The following is a 21,308-nucleotide window of genomic DNA, read 5'->3' on the forward strand; positions in this document are numbered from 1 at the left end:
CAGGGACCTGCTCCTGTCCCTCGGTTATGGTGTAGAAAAGCATGTCCTCCACTCCGGAGAACAAGCCCTTTCTGCTCATACTCCTGAATACAGTGAAGACGTGAAAGAGATAAGTTAACTACTTGTTTATTATCTATTCGAGACATTCACATTGGAAAAAACAGGTGGGTCCAGTTATGAACAACGGGCCTAGTAATAAACAAATCACACTGTCAGCAACCGGATGCCTCCCTGTAGTCTTTCTGTAACAAGGACAATGTAACAATATTGATAAACTACACTAGGCTATGTCCATACCGCTGTATTTAATTATTTCTTTGAATGGCAATATCTGTTGAATACCAGGTAAACAGGATGTATTTTGCGGAGAGAGGGAACTCACATTTTGACTTGCGCATGATCAATATCTGTAGGAGTCCGCTGATGCCGACTTGTTGTGCTTGTGTTGAAGAATTGTGAAGGTTGAACGTTATGACAGTTTACTAAACCGCAGTTGTATTTACCAAACCGAAATCTTTTAGATGCGTCTTTTAGCAGACACTCGGCTGCCGAGTTAGTCACACGTAATATTTTCAAGCAATGCATGGTCCTCTGAGTGGCTACCGACATCACTAATCTCTAAACGTATAATTGAGATTACAGACTTGATTGATCAACACTAATAAACTTAACATCGGTCGATGAAATCTCTTTATCCGAGTTGACGTGAGCACCAGACTGTTCCTGCGACATACATTGGTCTGTGAGTAGGCTGGAGTCTCGACAACAGTAGCCAATGAGACAGCATGCTGTATCAGGCACGTTGTCCAAACAGTAGATCATTAACAAAAGTTGTGACGTCCATCATAAAAAATATAAAAAAAGTTATAGCCAATAGTTAGCCTAAAATCAACCCACAGTACAAGTCTGCTTTCGTTCATAATTTGCAATAGCCTGTGGAATAGCCAAAAAAAAAAAAAAATGTGATTATGAGTGACAAACTTTTTCCTTAGGCTATAGTAGGCTATCTGAAAAATCTGTGTTGAAAGTTCAGTCAGGCGTTGAGAAATATTGGGTAATTTAACTAACCTACGCTGAACTTAGTATATGGTCGATAGGGTCAGGTACACAAAATATGTCAAAGGAATCCAAACTGTAGAGAAGAACCCACAAAGCGTGTAATAATTCCGTATTTATTTTAACAGCTGTGTTCAAGGGCCATCAGTTCTTTCAACAACGACACCCTTATTTAAAGTTCCGGACTATCAGTGCTTTCCAAGGAGACAACACTGCTTGAGGATGACACACTAAGTGTGGACCAGACAGTGGCCAATACTGCTCAACCTACCAAACAACATAAATAACGGTGTCAAAAAGGCACAGGATCAACCAGCTGGTTTTTACACAACATAATAATCCACAAATACAGGATTGTGTAGATCTCCTCAAAGGGGGCTAATTTTCCCCAAAAATATATAAATTAGACATTACAGTTTACATAATTTATTTTGCATATATGCATTCTTGCACAAATAAGTTTCAATTCAATAAAAGTTAATGTGTAACTATACCTGTTCTGTGCTGTTGTACTGTAAACAATGCACTCACAAATCGTCTGGAGCATGGTTTGTCAAATAATCACTGTAATTCTGACATTACTTTAGCATAACTCATAAAATATTGAAATAATTTATTTTAAAAAATCAATACACTGAGAATTATGGGTACTAGAGTGAACTCCATCAAATTGAAGCCAATTGTGTTACATATGTACAGTACTATAGGCATATGGTTCGGAAGAGCAGCCAGGCACAATGCAGAAGAATGATGATGTCATCGTCCACTTCTGTACAATCCTGTTGGCTGGCTATAGGCACGCTACCTCTGGGGGTGTGCAGTGAGACATTTTTCTAACGGGTTGATTCACTGCAATTGATTTGACGACAAATAAAAACATACGGCCAGAGTGAAATCCTGGGGTGTGAAATTCTCAACACTGAACGCCCCTCAGAGCGGGCCCTGTCCTGCTCACTGGGCCTTCCCACTGACGGCGACGCTTGCACTTTACACACTCTTGGACGGACGAGGCATCACCAGCTTCAGGCCGACGTCCACCACGAAGGAGGGCATGTAGGAGAGGGGGATCCACAGAAGCTTGGCGTCCCAGCCCGCGCTATAGCGGGTACGCGGGTGGGCCGACGTCAGAGCGTGCTCCATGCAGTTGGTGACCTTACTCAGGTCCGAGTCGCACACCGCGTTCATGATGAGGCGCTGGATCTGGATGTCTGTGTTGGAGGAACAGACACAGACACATGACGGCCCAGGGAAAGGAGAGAGAAGAACCACTAAAGGGCTGGGGTAGAACTCACACTCTAAAAGCTCCTTTGGTTTACTCTCTAGCAACATGCTAACAGCAAACTAATCCCTTAAACCTAATGTGTGGTTGTTGCTTAACTTCTTGTAATCCTCAATCCCATTAACCCGTGCTCTTGCATATTCTGCAGATCATCTACAGCAGAATGTTCTTCAAAGTAAAGGGTTATCAGGACAGGAGGGGAGTGGCAGCACTGTGTAATCTCCTCCAGTACTTACACTTCTCCAGGTATTTGTCTCCATAGCTGGCCTTTACTTCTGGGGTTAGCTGGTTCCACAGGCGATGGAGCTCTCTCTCAATGGGTTCCAGACTGGTCACCTGGGTCTTAAAGAAGCCTGGTTCAATGATGCACACGTTGATCCCAAAGTAGCTGATATCCCTCCTGTAAGAACAAAGAAAACAAAGAAAAGGGGGGTCAGATGGCTGAGCGGTTAGGGAATCGGGCTATTACTCAAAAGGTTGCCAGTTCATAATGCATAATGATGTTGTGTCCTTGGGCAAGGCACTTCACCCTACTTGCCTCGGGGGAATGTCCCTGTACTTACTGTAAGTCGCTCTGGATAAGAGCGTCTGCTAAATGACTAAATGTAATGTAATGTAAAAACGTTTGCTAAGCTTGACAGGAAATCAAGAGTACTTGACCATATTTCTTGATGATACAGTATTTGAATTGGTTGATGTTGTTGTCATGGTCTACCTGAGGCAGTCGGAGAATGACTCCACAGCAAACTTGGAGATGCAGTAACCACCGCCATTGGCGGCCACCCGGCCAAGCACCGACGCCACGTTCACAATGCGACCTTTGCCCTGCTTGATGAGCGGCAGGAAGATCATCGTCATGGCGATAGTTCCGTTCATATTGACCTTTAGGGTACTGTGGAAGTCCTCCACTCTCATCCACTCAGAGGGCCCCATGGGTAAGGCGCGGCCCGCGTTGTTCACAATGCCCCACAGGCCTGCCGCAGAGAAGAGCAGAACAAGTTGAGGATGTTATGTACAGTAACAACAATGTAACCACTCATGTGGGTTCCCTGTTTGGGACCTGTCCAGATGAGAATTTCATATACAGAAAACCAAGCACAGCGCTGGTGTCAATACAGGTCTCAAAGCCATGTTCTGGAACAACCTTGTTAGTTCATCCAACAGAAGACTTTGGAATCTCACACTTTGTATTCATGTTTTCATCTTTCAAAATGCACCTCCAAATGTTAGGCAAGAGTAACACCACCCTCAGGGGAGTGTCTCACCCCTGTCGCCAACCTCCTTCTTGGTCCACTCCATGGCCTTGTTGATGCTATCAGTGTTGGTCACGTCCAACAGCACAGTCTTCAGGTTGGGCCCTGTCGCCCTCTTCAGGTCGTCCGCTCCCTTCTCCGTCAGACAGCCAGCCAGGACCCGGAAGCCTCTGCGGTCCAGCTTTCTGCTCAGCAGGTTCCCGAAGCCAGAGTCACAGCCAGTGACGAAGACGTACTTCTCGGAGATGTTGTCGACCTCTATGCTGTCGCGGTAGAGCCAGATCAGTACCCACAGCACCACAAACGTGGCGAAGCCGTATAGATACACATTCTCCTTCCTACAATTGGAGGAGCACAGAGAGAGAGAGTGTCTCGGGAGGACCATTGACGTTGGGGTGATGAGTGACAGGTGAGATGAGGTCTAGGTTGGTGAGTAGGTGCTTGCCAAAAAATAACTGAGATCCAGCTGTCACTAACAGTCCAGCATTAGAAAACACTACTGTGGTGGTATTATTATGGTTTTTAAATCTTATTTCTCAACAAAAAATATATATAAACCCTGTACCCAACTAATGATGAGAGGTGAGAACTAAGTAAACTGGAGTACAATCAAAGGTAATTAAACACATTTAAAAAGAGAGAAAGTAGATCTTGAAATAGGAGTCTTGCCCAATACATTATAATATCATAATGTACAATACATATAATTAAATAGACGACTGAGTAGACAGTAGGACAGTCTTACCCTATGATCTCATACACCGATTCCAAATCCATGTTGTGTTTAGGTGAAGATGCCCCTAATGAGACCTGTACAAACAAAAATACCTGAAAAACACATTTTAAATGGTATAATATGCAATTCTTAGACCATAAGATGGTGGTTGTTTGCTTTGTAATTTGTAGAGTCTCTCAATGTCAATATGTACAATACAGTGGTTGGGGACAAACATAATCCTCAACATAAGTTCTGTCAAGAATCATTTTGTTGAATTTTGTCATCAATAACTGGTTCTACCATGACTCCTTAACTGGTTATATAAGGGCAGAAACAGGGACAAGAGTGTTGTGTCTGCATGACCTGCTCAAACAAATTTTTGTTACGATTCTGCTCTGTGGTCTTAGGTTTACGTGGATACGTCACAGTTCTGAAAGCACATGAGACATCTTTGGATAATGCTCTTACGAAACAAAGAGAGGCATTGGCCAGAGGACAGGGGTTTAAAAAGGGAGACCTGGGAGTTTTTTTAAATCAAAAGACGTGCAATGCTTCTTGTTGTCCAAGCCTAGTAAGCCTCTAACCACTCAAAACCTATTAGTGTTCATGCTTATTAGTCAGAGAAAAATAGTGGGACATCTTGAAAACATTCCTTCTTGTTATAAAAGATAGAAGGTGGACATTTGCATGTTCTGTTGCTATGTCTCACCAAGGTATTTGTTTTGTGGCACACTGCAAGTGAGTAAGACACAGCTAGACTCAGAAGTCCAATCCAATTTATCAATTCATTTACCCTGTGTACTGTAGCTGTAACCTATTCAAAGGATTCAAAGTGCACTGGCCAAGTATACTGCTCTGGAAAGAATTGAGAGACCACTGGACTTTTTTCTTTATTTCTTAAAAAGAAAAAAAGAATAATAATAAAAAAAAGAAAAAGGTTAAGAAGGACAATTTTGAAGGGTAAACTTAGCAGAGGCCTTCTGTTCTTTACTCAAAATTGTCCTCCTCAACTTTTTTTTAAATGAAAGAAAAAGGTGCAGTGGTCTCTCAGTTCTTACCAGAGCTGTATGGAGTAAAATATGGAGCAACGCAGTATTAGCAACTGGCCCTACTGTACACCTGCACAGACATTAGACTTTTGATTCAATTACATTTCATCACAAAATAAAATCACAGAAACAAAATAGATCTTGTAGTAGTTTTGAAGTAGTTTTCTAACAACGTCCTTATATTGATTTAGTAATTGATTAAATGATTGAGATCACACAACTTCCTGTGCTATCATACATGATACCAAGTGACCCTTAATCACAAACAAATACATTTTGTTGAATACGATTTAACAAATACATATATATTTAAAAGGATTAAAACAAGTAAAGCGTGGGTCACATGTAAGAAAAAGTGCCTATAACGTAAACAACTGTTACCTTTCCCTCTTTGCGTGAGTGCTTAAGGTCTGCAGGCTCCCCCTCTCCTTCACTCTCCCTCTCTGGCAGTTTGGTCCGTGCTGTGTCAGAGGGAGGCTGGTTGGGAAAGGACTTTATCCTCTCAGTTTATCCCTTAAGACAAGTCCACAATATATAATCTGCAATCTGGGTGTACTTGTTCTGACCATGTGTCTCTGTGTTTGTGTGTGCATGCATGCGTGTTGTGTACATCTAGAAATAAATTGTCGAGGGAATTGTGTAGCTGTGACTTTTATCAGCATATGGTGCATGAGCTTGCATTAATGAAAATATATCAGATTCTCTGTATTTGGTTTTAAACAGGTCTTAAACTAAAATAAATGTAAATACAACCAAAACTCTGTCAGAAAATGTAATAAATAAGGCCTTATCAATTCCCACTCTGCTATAGCCCTAACGGTGATGGTGAATGTTTATATTTGTTCATTTATCAGTTTCCTTTGGGTCTGTTATTTGTACTCATGTGGTATTACATAAATGCATAAATAAACCAACAGTAATCCCATGTTCTGTGTATGTCCTTATAAAAACATATGCGCTGTTGATCTGGTTCACAACTCATTCAACAGTTCTGCTTCAACGTAGAAACTGCTGACAAAGCATGTTGTTCCTATTCTCAACCTTCCTTATTGTAGGTCTAGTTTATTGACAAAGCGAGAAGGTACAGTTCCTTAAGCTCTTATTTCAGAATAGTTGATACAACAAAGGAGAAAACATTTTTAAGAAATAAACTGTACATGGCAGTTAAGATAACTTAAGCACAGAGAACACCGTAACAGCTGCTACCTGCGTTTCAGTCTGTCATCTTTACGTGACCCCTAGTAGTGTGGGCTCCTTATGATGATTTACCACCCACCCCAAAAAATCCACGTCTTCAGTTTCTCAAATTCGCCATCATGAGCTGTTGTGTGGGGCAGGAGGGCAGTTTGTTACCTCACAGCTAAGGTGGTATGGTGGGTAAGCTGGACAGCCTCGTGCCCTGGTCATGTAACTCTCTCCACTATGTAACACTTCACATACTGTTTGACAGATTAAAGGAATAGTTCACAAATAGTATTTTTTTTTACCCCTAAACCCTGTAGTTGATTCCCCAGACAGGTTATGACCACAGAAAATAGTTTCCTTCATTTCCTTACATGCTTTATTAATGAACACAATTCTGCAGCAACAAAAAGGAGTTCAAAATCAGCCACTCTTTGTCCGAAAAATATAGAAAATCTATTAATGCGTCACGTGAAAGACATCCATAGGGCTTTGAAATGACCAAACACAGTTAGGAAATGTTCTGCCGAAGCAGGATAAGAGTAACAGTGACTCCATTGGGACTGGCAGGGAAGAGGTGATTTGCCCTAAACCAATTACAAGACAGTAAATCTTATTTCCCCGTACGTTACATTAGTATACAATCCTCTTTTGTTCTGTTAGAAAGTAACGAACCAGCTTAGTGAACCTCAGTGATGGAACGTCCCATATGGTACATTGAATGTCTCCGTTTCTGAATTCACAATCAGGGCTGCTTCTGTCTGTCCTCTCCTTTGGAGTGAGCTCTGGCACCAATCCATGGTGAAGTAATCCCATTATCAACTGACAAAGCATCCAGTTCTTTGATAACATCACCACACTGATAAGCTTTGCAACCCAGATGTGACAGCTTAGATTCATAAGAACCTGTCTTTCTACAAGAAAATTCTACTCTACTGACTACTAAAATGACTAAATGTACTACAAGGCCTGTGATGAAATTACTTTCCAAAAATGTGAAAATTGTCTAGTTTGGGCAGTAATTACATTTCTTCCAGGACACAGTTTGGTCATCCATACTGTTTTGCGGTGCATGAAACAACATTGCAGATGAGACAAGTAACTTTTCTGTGTCATTCTTAGTTATTTCCTCATTAGTTTTTCTTTAGATTCATAACAAAGTCTCATCGCTGAGTGAATCCGCTTTCATTGGGGCAACAAGGATTCGCTTTCATCTTGTGCGTACATCCTCGCACATCCTGTTAGTTAGCCCCGTTGGCCCAGACTTCTGGAGTCCAAGTCAATCCATTGCCATCAAAATAAGAGTATAGTGCCACACACAGCTTGTAGTCCAACACTCCTATCACAATGAGAGTTTGTGTTCATGAGGAGGCTGCTTGAGGCTGGCCCTTGTGAACATACTCCAGTGCCGTGGCGATGGTTCTCATGTCCATCTCAATGCTACGTGCCCAGTTCTCCACATCTCCAATTTCCTGTTCAAAACAACAGTCCAGAAAATAAAACAGTAACTATAAATATTAAACATTTTATAAATGCATCCACTTCCAATTATATGATACAATTTTCGGACCGTTAACATGTCCTACCACAAGGGGGTGATGACGGGACAGACTGTCCATTGTCTCATCAGATCTGTGTGTCTGTGACTCAGCTATGACTAAGCAGTAGCTACATTTACAAACTCTGAGAGGCACTGAGGTGACTAAGGGGTGTCCTTTCATCCTCTCTACGCCAGCTTTCCTCAGGGAATCTGACTGTTCCACTTCTCAGTTTACGTGTCACAAACAGAACCAGATCAGGGGACTGGAGTAGTTTGATATTTGACGTTGAGGGATCATATTCCTAGCCGCGACTAGCTCATCTCAACTGAGGACAATGACAACAAAGCTATATTTAGAGATTGTCTTACGGCCGAGAGACAGTAGGTGTGTCAGTGATACTCAAAAGGGTTTCACCCCTCGGTCCAGGCCTACTTGAAGCCTATCGAATATATAAAGGAGGATTAGCCCCCACATTCTAGACTTCAAGGCTTTGAAGAAGACATTGAGTTTGCATGCATCTACCATGATGTACTTGCTTGGATGTCAAATGCAAAACATGAATCTATGGTGGAACAGGCCAAGAAACACACACAATGAAAGTCAGTTCTAATAATAAAAACCCTTTAACCGAAACATGGGTTGTATCCCCACAGAATGATAGCCACCTAAGATACTGAGGTGATTCTGAGGTGATCCTGAGGTGATTCTGAGGTGATCCTGAGGTGATTCTGAGGTGATCCTGAGGTGATTCTGAGGTGATACTGAGGTGATTCTGAGGGGATTCTGACGTGATCCTGAGGTTAATCCTGAGGTGATAGCTGGACAGCCTACCTTCAAGGCCTGGTTGAAGCCCTCCACCATACTGATCCACTGGGCAGTCTGCTTAGAAAACTGGCTGGCCTGCACCTGTAGAGTCTTCACCTCGTGATCCAGCTTGCGCTGGTTGACATAAGCTTGGGCAACCCTAGACAAGGTCAAAGATCAAATTAGGAGGAGTGGCTACAATATCTCCTTGTAAACCTCGGAGCATTCTCAGACCTATCAACAATGGTCATGTGAATAATCTGAGACTTTCAGTGTATGTGTGTGTGTGTGTGTGTGTTTGGTGCACATGTAGCCTCAACAGAGGCTGTCCAATTGTAGTTCTGTAAGCTGATTTTACCACGTCACAAATTTCACAACTAATTAATATTACTGGTTATGTAGTTGTGATTTTCTGTCACGTGTCACATTTCCTAACGGGATCATACTACTTCATGTCCGAGTCTGAGCTCTGAGATGGAGAAACAGCATTTTTTACAGATTACTAGAATGTTCTCTAACTTTTAGAGAGAGAGAGAGACAGAAAGAGAGAGATTAGTGTATATTTCTTCACAGAAGACAACACATTCTGCCTACCCAACGTTGAGGTGGTCGACCAAGGCTTCAGTCAAACTGGTTGCCGCTGCGATTGCCTCGCGTCGGCGTCTCTCTGTACAGGACATGAGTTAGCAATCAAAATCACTCTTAAGAAAAGGGTACCGCTCGCAGTTGTCTTGGTTTGCTCAATAACGACTGTCCAACGTTAGCCTAATTTAGCCTCTTAGGTATAATTGGGAGGGCGAAGCTAACGACAGCTAACAAGTTCGCTATCTTAGAGCCATCTACCTTATCCATGAGCTAGCTTGCTCAAACTCAACATCTGACGCTATGCAAATCATGACATTCAAAAGAGAACAAAATAGGTCAACAAATATACCTCCTAAGCTAATACTACTACTAGAAAATACAGACTATGTTTTTAGCATAGCTAGTGCTAGCTAGCTAGACAAGATACATAGAAAGATTTACCCACCTTGTAGCTCCTTTCTCTCGTTCTGCTTTACTTGGTGCTCCTTCAATAAACGAGACAACATGTTTTATTTGTTGTGTGATCGGTAGAACAAATTGTAGTTGTAGTATTTGTCAAAAATATTCTTATGTAGAGGGCTAACTAGCTAGTCTATCTTAATCATGCACAGGTCATGGGACTCCCATGGCTCTCTTCCGGGTATAGCATTAGCCAATGAGCAGCGGCCGTCGCATTTTGACGCTGAGGTCGTTGGATCAGTACGATTCAAGACCAGCAGAACATCAATCCCCCTACTAAACACATCAATTAATTAATCTACTTTACTCACACTATGATGTGTGGCCCATACAACTAGCTAATTCGAAATCGAAGGAGTTTTTGATAACTGCCAGTGTTATGACTATTCAATTATAAATAGGCCTACCATAATGTTTGTGTTGACAAATGGAGCAGCGCCTCAACGGTGAGTACATCGGAATGTAGTATAGAACAAACAGAACGGAGACCCCAAATACAGTGCCTGAGAGTGAAGGCTACTTATCTGAATTATTCTAGCCCGCAGCATCCTCTTATAGGCCTGTCCATTAATCAATACAGCATTACTGCTGACTAGCTGCAGTAATGGCTGCAGCTGGAGATTTCCTGGAGGAGGGTTAAAGAGAGAGAAGGAATAAATGACCCCAGCGTTAAGTACTGCCATCTAAAATAAGCTATCTCCTTGAAGTGAGGCCTAGACTGCTAATGGCTTCTTCTGTTGGGAGCTAGTGTCAAAGCTGATCTGGCAGTTAGTCAATCGGCACAAGGTAGCCAGCTATAAAGTCATTCCGCGAGCCAGACGGGCTGCAAACGCAGTCATCCAGCAATGAGCAAGCACGCCAACCAGTCATCTAGCTATCCAGTCACAGCCATTGTTGGTCCTTTCATCTTTCTCCTCTTAGTTCAGCATTCTGGGCTTGGTGCCAAAGCTGCCATTAAAAATATATAGGCCATACCTTCTCCTTTTCTTGTGTCAGCATCTTCATACTGGAAATGTAAGGTGACTGTTTCTCCTTAGATCTTAAATCATTATTTTTCGTCTACAGAAGGTCATCATTGTTTCATTTTTTGGGCTTATTTAACAGGGTTAGTACACATCAATAAACATTTCCGTAAATTAATTGAATTCATGACATGCCTCACCATTCAAATTCCAATGTGCCATGGTGAAAGGGAATGACCACCCCTGTGTGTGCTGAACGTGCTTCTCTCCTTCAAACCACCGCAGGGCAGCAGAGGGCAGAGCAGGACAAGGTTGCAGCCCAGAGCAGAGCTCCTGTTCCAGGCTTGCCTCGCTCCAGCCAGAGCCCCCCATGGAGGACTGCACATGGGTATGGGGCTTAAGATGGGTAATTACAGTAACATCTTTTACTTAATTACAGAGCAGGGAAACTTAAGACGTGGGTACAAAAACGGTAAACAGAAAGTCAAAAGAAAATGAAAAGGGGAGCTGAAATGTGTAAATGTTCAATGCCTGTGGTGTGTGCTGAAGGATGTGACTCATATTTGATATGGATATAGTTACTGTAACTTTCTCTACCTTAGCTTGTATATCCCAATCCCTCCCTTGTTGCAACTTTCTGCACCTTAGGCAGACTCTGTGGGAGGTGCAGTACCGCCTCTACATAGTTTAAGGACCATGACAGCTGCCCACAGGAACACAGAGCTAGAGAGAAATCAGCTGGCCAGACCACAGCAGCTGACTGCAACCTTTCCCACCCACAGTGAAGCCACCTCACGCACAGGGAATGACTGGAGCGCTGACACTGACATGGCAGAACAAGGGTCTATCAAGATCCTCATGTTGTTGATTTTAGGTCAGGATGGGGTCTTTCCACAGAACCTGACTGGAGTCTGGACTGCCTGGGTCAGACTCTCATTGATAGGGTCTTCAGTGATCTGGAAGATTCCTTGGAGACAATGGGAGCTGTGATGTGCACAGTGACCCAGGAAACTATATTACAATACACAGGGCCTCACAGACAGGGTGCCAGAAATGTCTTCTGACAGAACAATGTAAAAAGAGACATAACCATGAAATTTGGAGATAAAAAAACACAGTGGGTAGAACATCTAAAGACCTAGATGTTCAATGACCCTGAAAAACAATAAAATATATGAAAGGACACACAAACAAGTTAGATTTTGAATTATGCAAACTGGCTTTTGGCTTTTTTTTGCCACTAATTAACTCATTATAACGAGGGGCTACAGCAACACTGACTAAATAAAAATAAATAAAGACAGTTGTGCAACGACAGCTCACTTGAAGTGTAATTTCCCACAAATTTCTCCCGAATATCCAATACACCTGTACAACCTGAACATAATGTCACAAGATCAACCACAGTTAAACTGATAAAATATGCTGTTGTCTTCTCAGCCTTTTCCTATTCAGCGTCTTCCAAGTATCTGGACAACCTTGCCTGGTATTTTGGCAGCAGTCCCTTGAGTGTTGATGTCAGCTGAGAGGGAGAGCTGGAGAGAGGGATTGAAAGAGAAGGGGAGGGGGAGGAGTGAGTGAGCGGGCTATTCAAGGCACTTGTCCTCTGTCTCTCTCAGTCGCACAGAGCGAGAAAGAGCAGAGGAGGGGGAGGCACACACACACTCACTCTCACACACACACTCACTCTCACACACACACAAGCTAGCTCACACACTGCCACATTTTCTCAGCCCGCTCTGCAGACTGACAGCAGCACACGGAGGGAGAGCCAGAGAGAGAGAGAGAGAAGAAGAGATAGAGAGAGAGAGAGAAGAAGAGATAGAGAGAGAGAGAGAAGAAGAGATAGAGAGAGAGAAGAAGAGATAGAGAAGAGAGAGAGTTAGAAACTAGCAGGACTTCCACACTGCCGGGAGAGAAAAGGAGACCCGCTCTGGACTAACCCTTCCATCCTCTCCTCCGATCCTGCGCACTGGGAACTCAACAGGAATACGCTCCATTATAATCCTCCTCCGCACAAGGACCCCCACTCTGCGATGGCACCTCCCGCGGGACACGGATGGCCTCTCAGGCTCCCAGCGGGACCCCGGGGCTGTGGTGTCTTCCTGGGGGTTCTCCTGGCTGTGTCGGGGCTGGTCTCAGGGTTCAACCTGGACACTGTAAACACTCTGGTGAAGGCTGGAGACAACGCCACCTTCTTCGGTTTCTCTCTAGCTCTTCACCAGCAAGTCACCCCGGAGCCTCGGAGTTGGTGAGTGCTGCCACATGCCTGTGTGTGTGTGTGCGTGTGTGTGTGTGTCTGTGTGTGAGCTGCTATTTAAGCCACAATGTAGAATTGTGGGGTGTTTTGAATGGGACACACAGTCAGAATTTTCCACAGTACTTTATTTTCCTGATATAGATTAATTCATTCAGAGCTTCAGTTTGATCCAGGGTGACACATTTCGAACACTGCAAAAAGAGCAGAAGTTTCATTCCCGTTATGTAGTGTGTGCATGGTCAGAGCAACATTCATTTATTAGTGTATGATTTACAGTGAATAGGGCTTTCCAAGGTTGGGTGGCCATGCCTTGCTGATCCAGCAGGTCTCATGAGAGATTAGAGTTCTGATTCAGTTCATGACAGATATCCAAAGTACATTTGGTGCCTTGAATATGTGTATGCATGTATGTATGTATGTGGGTGTGTGTAAAGTATGTGTACTCCTCATCAACTCTCAGCAAACAGGTTTCTGAAGGCCAGGTACAGATTGTCTGAATAAATCATGACACCAGTCTGACCTGTATGCCTTTAGAAATGTTTGCTACTGTACGTGGATGAAAATGGTAGTCCTCTTTTGAAGCACCGCAATTCTCATTTCATATTTCCCATTAGAATGCAGTATGCATTTGTACAGTTGTTACGTTAGAAAGAAACATTTCCATTCAGTGCTGTTTAGCCATTCGCCAGTAAAGAGACCGTACTATGGAAAGAAATAGTATTGAGGGAGGGGTTTGTGTGTGACTGGACCCTCCAACACCTCATTAACGGTTTCAGTGTATCTTCCACCATTGGTGGCACAGTCCAAAATGTCAGTTAGAAAGTGACACTGTTAGAACATGGACTGTTATTTTCACCACCCTGTGATGGCAGGACCATTTTCAAACAAGTGTTTAAGGACCGTGTTAATGTACTACAGGTCCTGTTAAGGAGCTCCATATTTAACTATCTGCTGCTCATTTTACCCTGCCTGGAGTCAGTCTGACGCCGGCTCACAGACTCACGTCCATGACATCAGCCGTGTGTGTGTGTGTGTGCGTGTGTGTGTGTGTTTGGCTCACTAGCGTGAAGCCGGAAAGAGTCACTCCCTCTCTCGGCCATGTTCAGACCAATAGCATTCCAGGAACTTATTTTAAACGCTCACCTCATGAAGTACTCACAGACTACAGGTCTACTGAGACCCTCCATGGAGCAAGCACTGATGGATGTGTGTGTGCCTTTAGATTTAGATCTGGGCTCATCCCATGCGCATGCTGTACCACATCGTAAGGACAGGATACAACGCCATGGCTATTTCACTTCATGACCTCACTCTCCCATCAAACAAGATCTATTTGTAGAAGTTGTTTACTTCTGAGTAAAGTCTTTTGATAAGATTTGCTTGAAACTTAAAGCAGACTAGTGTCACATTAGTCTGTTGAAATTGATGGGCTAAATGGATTATCGTCGTTTATAGTGGTCACCAAGCAGTTCCAGGGAGATAGCATCTCATGTCAAGATCAGACCCTGACAACAGGAGCTGTTTGGTCAGACACACTGAGGGCTTTGAGGTTGATGGTTGTAAGCAGAAGCCACTGACTCACTCTGTCTTTGTAATAACGAGGTTTGAGTTTCGCACCCCTTCAGGCACTTGGCTTTATCCTCAGGTTAGGGCCATTGTGCCTTGTGCCGCTTGACTCAAAGCTACTGTAAGTTAGTGTGAAGGGATACATTCTTCGCAACACAATAACTACTCTCGATGATGTCATATAGCGCGTGAAGCTGCTGTTGGACTTCCACTTCAAACCAGACTGCACTGCTCTTGTAATGCCATTGGCATGCCCATGTTGACAAGAATGTCTGCCCACTACCGACTCAATCTTATCTCTCTGGCTTAGCTTATCCACCACCGCCCCACCGCCCTGCGCCCCAGTGTGCCCCTAACCCCCCATTACCATACCAGCAAAGGTCAGTATAAGCCCATTTTCTTGGCCTCCAGCTGTCAATACGACATGTTCACCAGTGGTATTGACTGACGGACGGTAAGGGGATCCTCGCTGGTATGGGGCGGAGGGTTGCTCAGACAGAAGGAAGTGAAAGTATGTCACACCCCGGGAGCGGAGGCGTCTGTGTTTGGCTGCTCAGGCTGGCAAAAGAGCTGCTTTGGATTGATTATTAATGTCTTTCAGAACAGGCAATGTGCTGGACGACTATTGCTGTCTGTGTCCTGTCTTGTTGTGATAGATGGATGGGGTGGGGGGTTGGGGGTCCTGGGCTTATTCTGCTCCTGGTGTTATGTGTGGCTTTGCTATTTATACTGGTGGCGGCTCTGCTAATAGCTCTTTGCTTGATGAAAAAAGGAAGCGCTGTGTTAGTCTTCGCAGCCTCTGTTTCCCCACGTTCCCCTCTCCCTTTCCTCGCTCAATCTGCCTGAGTGGAGCAGTGTCTTCCACCTGCCTGTCCTGTTACAGCATTCAGATGGTCTACATGAAGAGCTTGTCTATATGAATGGCATGAATGTCTATGTTTGGTCTATTTCTGCATCAATGTTTGAAGTATTTCTATAATATTCTATTTGGATGAGATGCCGTAGTATAGTGTGGTAAACGACATGCTCTGGGATGAATCCACCCATATCCTGATATAAATCACCAGAGGTTTCCAGAGTGACCTGTCAGCCTGGTTATATTGGCCTGGGTCTCATGATTTAATATCAGGTCTTTTGTCCGAGGTGTTGTTTTTAGTATGATGTGCGTGGTTGGTGGGGGGGAGGGCTGCAAGCCCCCTCTAATGCAGGTCGCAAATCATCTATTAATGCCTGTCGCTTCAGAAGAACTTGATGAGATCCTGGAACACATCTATTGGTCCATTGTCCCTCTGGCCTTTCTTCTGCGGTTCTGGTCCCACTTTGTCTTGATTCATAGTTGTCATTTCCGTTTAATTAGAAATGGGACATTCGCTGTCAGTCGTCCATGACGAGGACATTTAAAGTGGCCACCTAGGTCCCATGACTGGGACCTAGGTGGCCTTCTGCAGCCTCTGCAGACAGGGGAGGGAGGGGGGGTCAGGTTGCTTCGTGTTTAGAATGCTGCCGATGGTTCCATTCCGGGCGGAATGCGGGGTCTCCAAGATAGAACCCCACCGTTGCTGCCGCCATGGCGACTAACATTCAGGCATTCTGTTGGAGCTTGCTGGTGCTCTGGGGTCAGAAGCCTCCTCACACAAACATACAGCTCCTACATTTGAATATCAATGATTAACATTTGTAATGTTATCATGGACGAATCACAATATTCACAACCATATGTAATTGCAACCGAAAGGGACCATTTGGTGTCAACAGAGCATATCTGTGTGCTCTATAATAAAGCTTATGTTTAATGACAGGGCCTTACAGTGCAGCTGTCCTTGCGTCGCACATTTATGAACGTGTTGAAAAAGTGCTCAGTAAAACTCCTTCACACATTCCAAACCTATTGGACAATCTCGAAAAGCAAATTTGCATGTAAATGGCTCAATCACCCCTTGCTTTAGAGAAACGGCTTAAGGGTTGACAATGACCCTGCCCCCTTTTCCTCTCTAATTCAATTCATGATTTCTTTTTCCAGCTCCGTCCCTTTTAGCCCCTCACACGGTAATTCTTGTTGTTGGATCTGTCGAGGCCATTCATGTGTAAGGCCTGTAATAGCTCAAGCTTTGCCTATTGTGATGTTTATCTATGGCTGTCAGATCAGAGACGTGTGTTACAGTCACACACACACACACACACACACACACACACACACACACACACACACACACACACACACAGCTGCACAACAACATCAACAAATCCTCATGTCAGGGTAGTGCTGGCTAGCCATTCTCCTCCACCTCCCACCATCCTCTCATTCTCTCCACGCTCTCCAGCATTCTCACACAGCCGCGCTGGAGGTGGCCCAGCCTGGCCTGGCCTGCCTGCATGCCTGCCTGGGAAGAAAAGCACAGTGGGAAACAGGGGGAGAGAGCTTTCAGGAAAATTACACTGCAGGGGGGCCTGGGCCAGTCAGAAGGCGCGGTGTCGGAGGGAGGAGGGGGGGGATGGTTGTGGGAAGGTGTGTGTGGGGGGGGCGGCTGAACTGCAGAGTCAGGAGGAAGCACATCTCCTTCACAGATCTGATGAATGTGCCCGTGCAGAAAGCAGCGCACGACAGTAACGTGGAGGACCAGACTGGTCTGGGGGGAGGGGGTTGGCTGTGCATGTGACATCTACCGTATATCCTAATGTCTAATCAGCTCTGAGAGCCTGCATACAGTAGAGTGGCATAACATTGGACCAGTGCTTACAATATTCCAAGGCTTCACATTTTTTATAGAACAAGAACATAGTGATAAGCCCCAATCCAGTAGTATTGCATCATTAGATTCCCTTTTCCCTTCATATTCTACCAGATGATTAATTGAGCTCCGCAGCAAACTGGGAGTCGTAGTTTTTCCTCCACCTTCCCTCTAATAGAGAGCTCAGCTGCTGGGGGGCTGTGGTTCTGGAGGTCTGAGGCAGCAGACTGTGACAGAGGCTTCTGGAAGCCTGCCTGCCTGCAGGTCCTCCTCTGAAGCTGCAGAGATGAATAAATCATGACAGGGCCTCTGGAGCTGATGAGGACACAGCTGAATCCTCTGCCTGGACCGAGGTGGAGGCTTCTGGGATCGTCAGCAGAGACTGGAGAGGAGCGATGACAGAGCGCAGGATGTTGAAAGCAGTGACGAAGAGACAATCCAAGCCTCCTTTTAACCACATGTATCAGATTGATTACTGACCGTGTATTAGCGCGAAGGGCTAAGCCTTTCTTATTAAATATGTGTTTTTGGTTTTCAGAGCCCAGTTGGTGCTCATGTGACTGAGTGATGGTGAGGGACACTAACTAGCTGGCTCTGAGAATCTGCCCCAGCCCACAGTAATCAGATCAGGAATGAAGTGTGTGTGTCAATGGAAATTAATGACTAGTTATAGAGGCTGGAGCAGGGTTGGAACTAGGACCAGAGATGATGCTGGGGGCTGGGGATGGGGGCTTGGGGATGGAGGCTAGAGGCTGGGGGCTGGGGATGGAGGCTAGAGGCTGGGGGCTGGGGATGGGGGCTAGAGGCTGGGGGCTGGGGATGGGGGCTAGAGGCTGGGGGCTGGGGATGGAGGCTAGAGGGTGTGGTCTCTTATTGATGCAGAGTTACACCACAGGGACCATGTGATTAGAATGATTAGGGACCGTTCAGTCATCTGGCTCAATCTGAACCTACCAATTAGCTGGTCAATATATGTGTGTCTGTGTGTGTGTGTGTGAGAGAGAGAGAGGTAGACAGAGAGAGTAAGAAAGAGAGACATGGAGAGAGAGAAAGATTGTATGTGTGTTTCTGCATGCTTGCGTTTGTGTGTGTAGACAAAGGCAGTTAAGGTGGGCAGAAACCCCGAACGTTCCCCCAGGGTGGAGCGTGTGTGTGCATATGCATGGGCATTAGGCTTGTTAGAGCTTCTGCTGCCTTCAGTCCTGTTACTCATGACTAGGAATGAGCTCATACTTTAGCACCGGGAAACAGCGAATGAGTGTAGACTCGCAGAAATGTATATGCGTGGTCTTGAATGTCAACAGAAAAACGGGCGAGAGAGATAGAGGTTGAACGAGAGAGAAAGCTGTGGAGAGAAAGAAAGGTGGAAATAGAGAAAGAGGGAGGAGAGGGGGGTTGAGAGTCTGAGAGGCAGAAGGGTGGTGTGCTGTTCACACGAGGACTTTAGGGTCAATCATTACTCCGCCTCTGCCTGGAAATGGTCCCTGTATTGATCAGGTGGGGGCAGATGGTGGACTGAGGTCAGGAGATGTCACAGTGACCATGCACTGTTCCAGTGTGGTGGTCATTGTTTTCCCTGACAGTCACACACACAGAGGACCCAGTTAATGAACATATACTGCATTCATGAGGACCAACACAAGAAGCGCAGACACTTGTAATCAGTGAAAGCAAGAGTAGCTAAACGATTTTTGGAGTTGTGTCATGTTTATGTGTGTTTAAACTGTGATGAAAGTTGATAATGCTCGTACTTCCATAGTCATTCAGTACTGTTCATATGCTTCTTGTCCTTCACTGTTGAGTAAACCATGTTTATCTCATGTCCCTTTACATCCCCATGACTGATGAGGATATGAATGTGAGTGATTCATATCCAGGGTTCAAACACTGGATGGTTTCTTCCAGTAGGGGTGATGTGCAGCTGTCTCTGTCTCTCTACCACACGCCTCTCTCTCTTGTTCTATCCATCCATCTCTCTCTGTCTCTCTCTCTCTCTCTCTCTCTCTCTCTCTCTCTCTCTCTCTCTCTCTCTCTCTCTCTCTCTCTCTCTCTCTCTCTCTCTCTCTCTTATTCTCTTTCTCTCTCTCTCCCTCTCTCCTTTGCACCCTGTCCAGTCTAGACCATTCTCCAGTGGGCATACCATGGATGAGGAGCCTGGTGAGTCACACTCCAGTCATCCCAGCTGTCGTCCCCTCATCAATAAAACACAGAGAGCAGGACTCAGGTGGAAAAACACCAGGTTCCCAAAACCTGCCAGTTGACCATCCCTGTTCCCTGTTCTCCTCTGGGCAGACGGACGCTCTCAGACAGACAGTTAGGAAGACCTGTAGTCAGCACCGCTCGACAACAGGTACAACAACAACAGTTGTTGATCTGGCCAAGCCACACTGTGTGTTGGTGCTCTTGGGGTCAGAGTAGGGTGGGGAGTGTTGGGGTCTGGGTGGAGAAGGAGCTACAGCACAGCTGCAACACAACACACCTCCACCTCGCTGACCCCAACACAGCACAGCTGCAACACAACACACCTCCACCTCGCTGACCCCAACACAGCACAGCTGCAACACAACACACCTCCACCTCGCTGACCCCAACACAGCACAGCTGCAACACAACACACCTCCACCTCGCTGACCCCAACACAGCACAGCTGCAACACTCCTGGAATCCCGTTCAATAACGTCCCCCTTCCTATAGCAAGACAACGGGATATTCCCTAACTATAACACACATGTTGTTGTGGTTGTTGAGGGTGAGTTTAAGTTATAGTTAGGGAATATCCCGTTGTGTGTTGAGTGTTGCAGCTGTGCTGTGTTGGGGTCAGCGAGGTGTGTTGTGTTGCCGCTGTGGATGGTCAGGATGATGTGTTAGGGTTAGGGTCCATTATGCTGTTGCACAGTGAGAGTGAGACACATCCTCCTGAGGTCACAGTGGGACATTCTTGCCCCGGGGTAACAACAGCAGGGCTACACAACCTGGACCTCCTGCTGGGGTTTGTGGAGGCCTGGGGCAGACTGACTCTGGCTGGGGGGGGGGGGGGGGGGGGGGGTTGCTGGGGGGGGGGGTGGAGGCAAGATGTGGGTTTTGTGGAGGCCTGAGGCAGACTGAGCAGCATGGTCTTGCTAACTCCCTGAGGGATAACATGGCTCACATGTAGCTTAGCTCACTGGTGGGTTATGGCACTGCAGTGAGAAGATAAGGTAGCACATATTTGACCAACACTAAATCAAGTTCAAGGAACCTCAAGTTTGTTATGGTGTTTGGCTGCATTGTTCCCTAAGAGAAATTAGGACACCATAGCTCACTGACCTAACGTCCTTTCGCAAAGTGCTGAGTAGGTACCGTTAGAACGTGTTTTGGTGCGTGTTCGGAAACATTTGGTCTCTGAGGAAGTTGTGAGATAAAAATGCGTGTAGTATGTAGATGTTGCACTTGTTGTCCATGTAGATGTGTAGTGTTCCTTTATGTTTGGTCCTGGAAGAGCTAGGACTGCCAAACAAGCGATGGGTTGGGTTTGACCTGATGCTGTTTGGGCTTGAGCAAATGGCTCCAAGGAGACTAAATTGATGTTGCAGTTGTGTGAAGCACAGTCACACATTGAATAGGAGGGTGGAGATGGGGATTAAACCATTGACCTTTGGTTTTCCTACTTTTATTAAGTATATTATTGTTACTTTTAAGATGCATGTTTAAAGTTGGTTTCTCTCTTGAACAGAGATCTTATTGGGATTTTTATTTTTGTTTGAATTGTTTATCACTTGTATTATTGTTTTTATTGATTTTATGTAAAGCACCTTGAGCTGCAATTCTTGTATGAAATGTGCTATATAAATAAAGTCTTACTTACTTTAGCGTGGGTTCCTTGTCT

At 45.0% G+C, this 21,308-nt stretch overlaps 5 protein-coding genes across 5 annotated transcripts in view; 2 read left to right on the forward strand and 3 right to left on the reverse strand.

The window, feature by feature from the left end:
• gls2b (glutaminase 2b (liver, mitochondrial)) overlaps positions 1-621 on the reverse strand; it is a 9,398-nt gene extending 8,777 nt beyond the window's left edge. The window contains exons 1-2 of the mRNA XM_062470538.1: positions 383-621; positions 1-83 (exon numbers count right to left, since the gene is read on the reverse strand). The exon at positions 1-83 is cut by the window's left edge and continues 17 nt beyond it. Of these exons, the coding sequence (XP_062326522.1) occupies positions 1-83; positions 383-609 (310 nt within the window). The 5' untranslated portion in view covers positions 610-621. The remainder of the gene's footprint in view (positions 84-382) is intronic.
• LOC134027573 (elastase-1-like) overlaps positions 1-21,308 on the forward strand; it is a 90,636-nt gene that overhangs the window by 12,286 nt on the left and 57,042 nt on the right. The window lies entirely within an intron of this gene.
• On the reverse strand, positions 522-4,438 carry rdh5 (retinol dehydrogenase 5 (11-cis/9-cis)). The gene is made up of 5 exons (XM_062470539.1): positions 4,334-4,438; positions 3,601-3,926; positions 3,051-3,309; positions 2,572-2,735; positions 522-2,264 (listed from the first exon to the last, which is right to left on the reverse strand). Exons 1-5 carry the CDS (start codon positions 4,363-4,365, stop codon positions 2,044-2,046), a joined length of 1,002 nt encoding a protein of 333 aa, XP_062326523.1. The 5' UTR covers positions 4,366-4,438; the 3' UTR covers positions 522-2,043.
• bloc1s1 (biogenesis of lysosomal organelles complex-1, subunit 1) lies at positions 6,894-10,125 on the reverse strand. The gene is made up of 4 exons (XM_062470545.1): positions 9,913-10,125; positions 9,477-9,549; positions 8,910-9,042; positions 6,894-8,009 (listed from the first exon to the last, which is right to left on the reverse strand). Exons 1-4 carry the CDS (start codon positions 9,971-9,973, stop codon positions 7,899-7,901), a joined length of 378 nt encoding a protein of 125 aa, XP_062326529.1. The 5' UTR covers positions 9,974-10,125; the 3' UTR covers positions 6,894-7,898.
• The window catches only part of itga7 (integrin, alpha 7), a 29,025-nt gene continuing 20,448 nt past the window's right edge, over positions 12,732-21,308 (forward strand). The window contains 1 exon segment of the mRNA XM_062459644.1: positions 12,732-13,139. Coding sequence (XP_062315628.1) covers positions 12,925-13,139 — 215 coding nt within the window. The 5' untranslated portion in view covers positions 12,732-12,924.

This window comes from Osmerus eperlanus, chromosome 1 (genome assembly GCF_963692335.1).
Source record: "Osmerus eperlanus chromosome 1, fOsmEpe2.1, whole genome shotgun sequence".
NCBI classification, from domain to species: Eukaryota; Metazoa; Chordata; class Actinopteri; order Osmeriformes; family Osmeridae; genus Osmerus; species Osmerus eperlanus.

Coding starts and splice junctions, on each gene's coding strand:
- rdh5 (XM_062470539.1), bottom strand. CDS start 4,365: ATGGATTTGGAATCGGTGTATGAGATCATAGG. Junction 3,310..3,600: donor GAAGGAGGTTGGCGACAGGG/GTGAGACACTCC, acceptor TCTCTGCGGCAG/GCCTGTGGGGCATTGTGAAC. Junction 2,265..2,571: donor AGACAAATACCTGGAGAAGT/GTAAGTACTGGA, acceptor CCTCCAACACAG/ACATCCAGATCCAGCGCCTC.
- bloc1s1 (XM_062470545.1), bottom strand. CDS start 9,973: ATGTTGTCTCGTTTATTGAAGGAGCACCAAGTAAAGCAGAACGAGAGA. Junction 9,550..9,912: donor CGAGAGAAAGGAGCTACAAG/GTGGGTAAATCT, acceptor TGTCCTGTACAG/AGAGACGCCGACGCGAGGCA. Junction 9,043..9,476: donor GTCGACCACCTCAACGTTGG/GTAGGCAGAATG, acceptor GACCTTGTCTAG/GGTTGCCCAAGCTTATGTCA.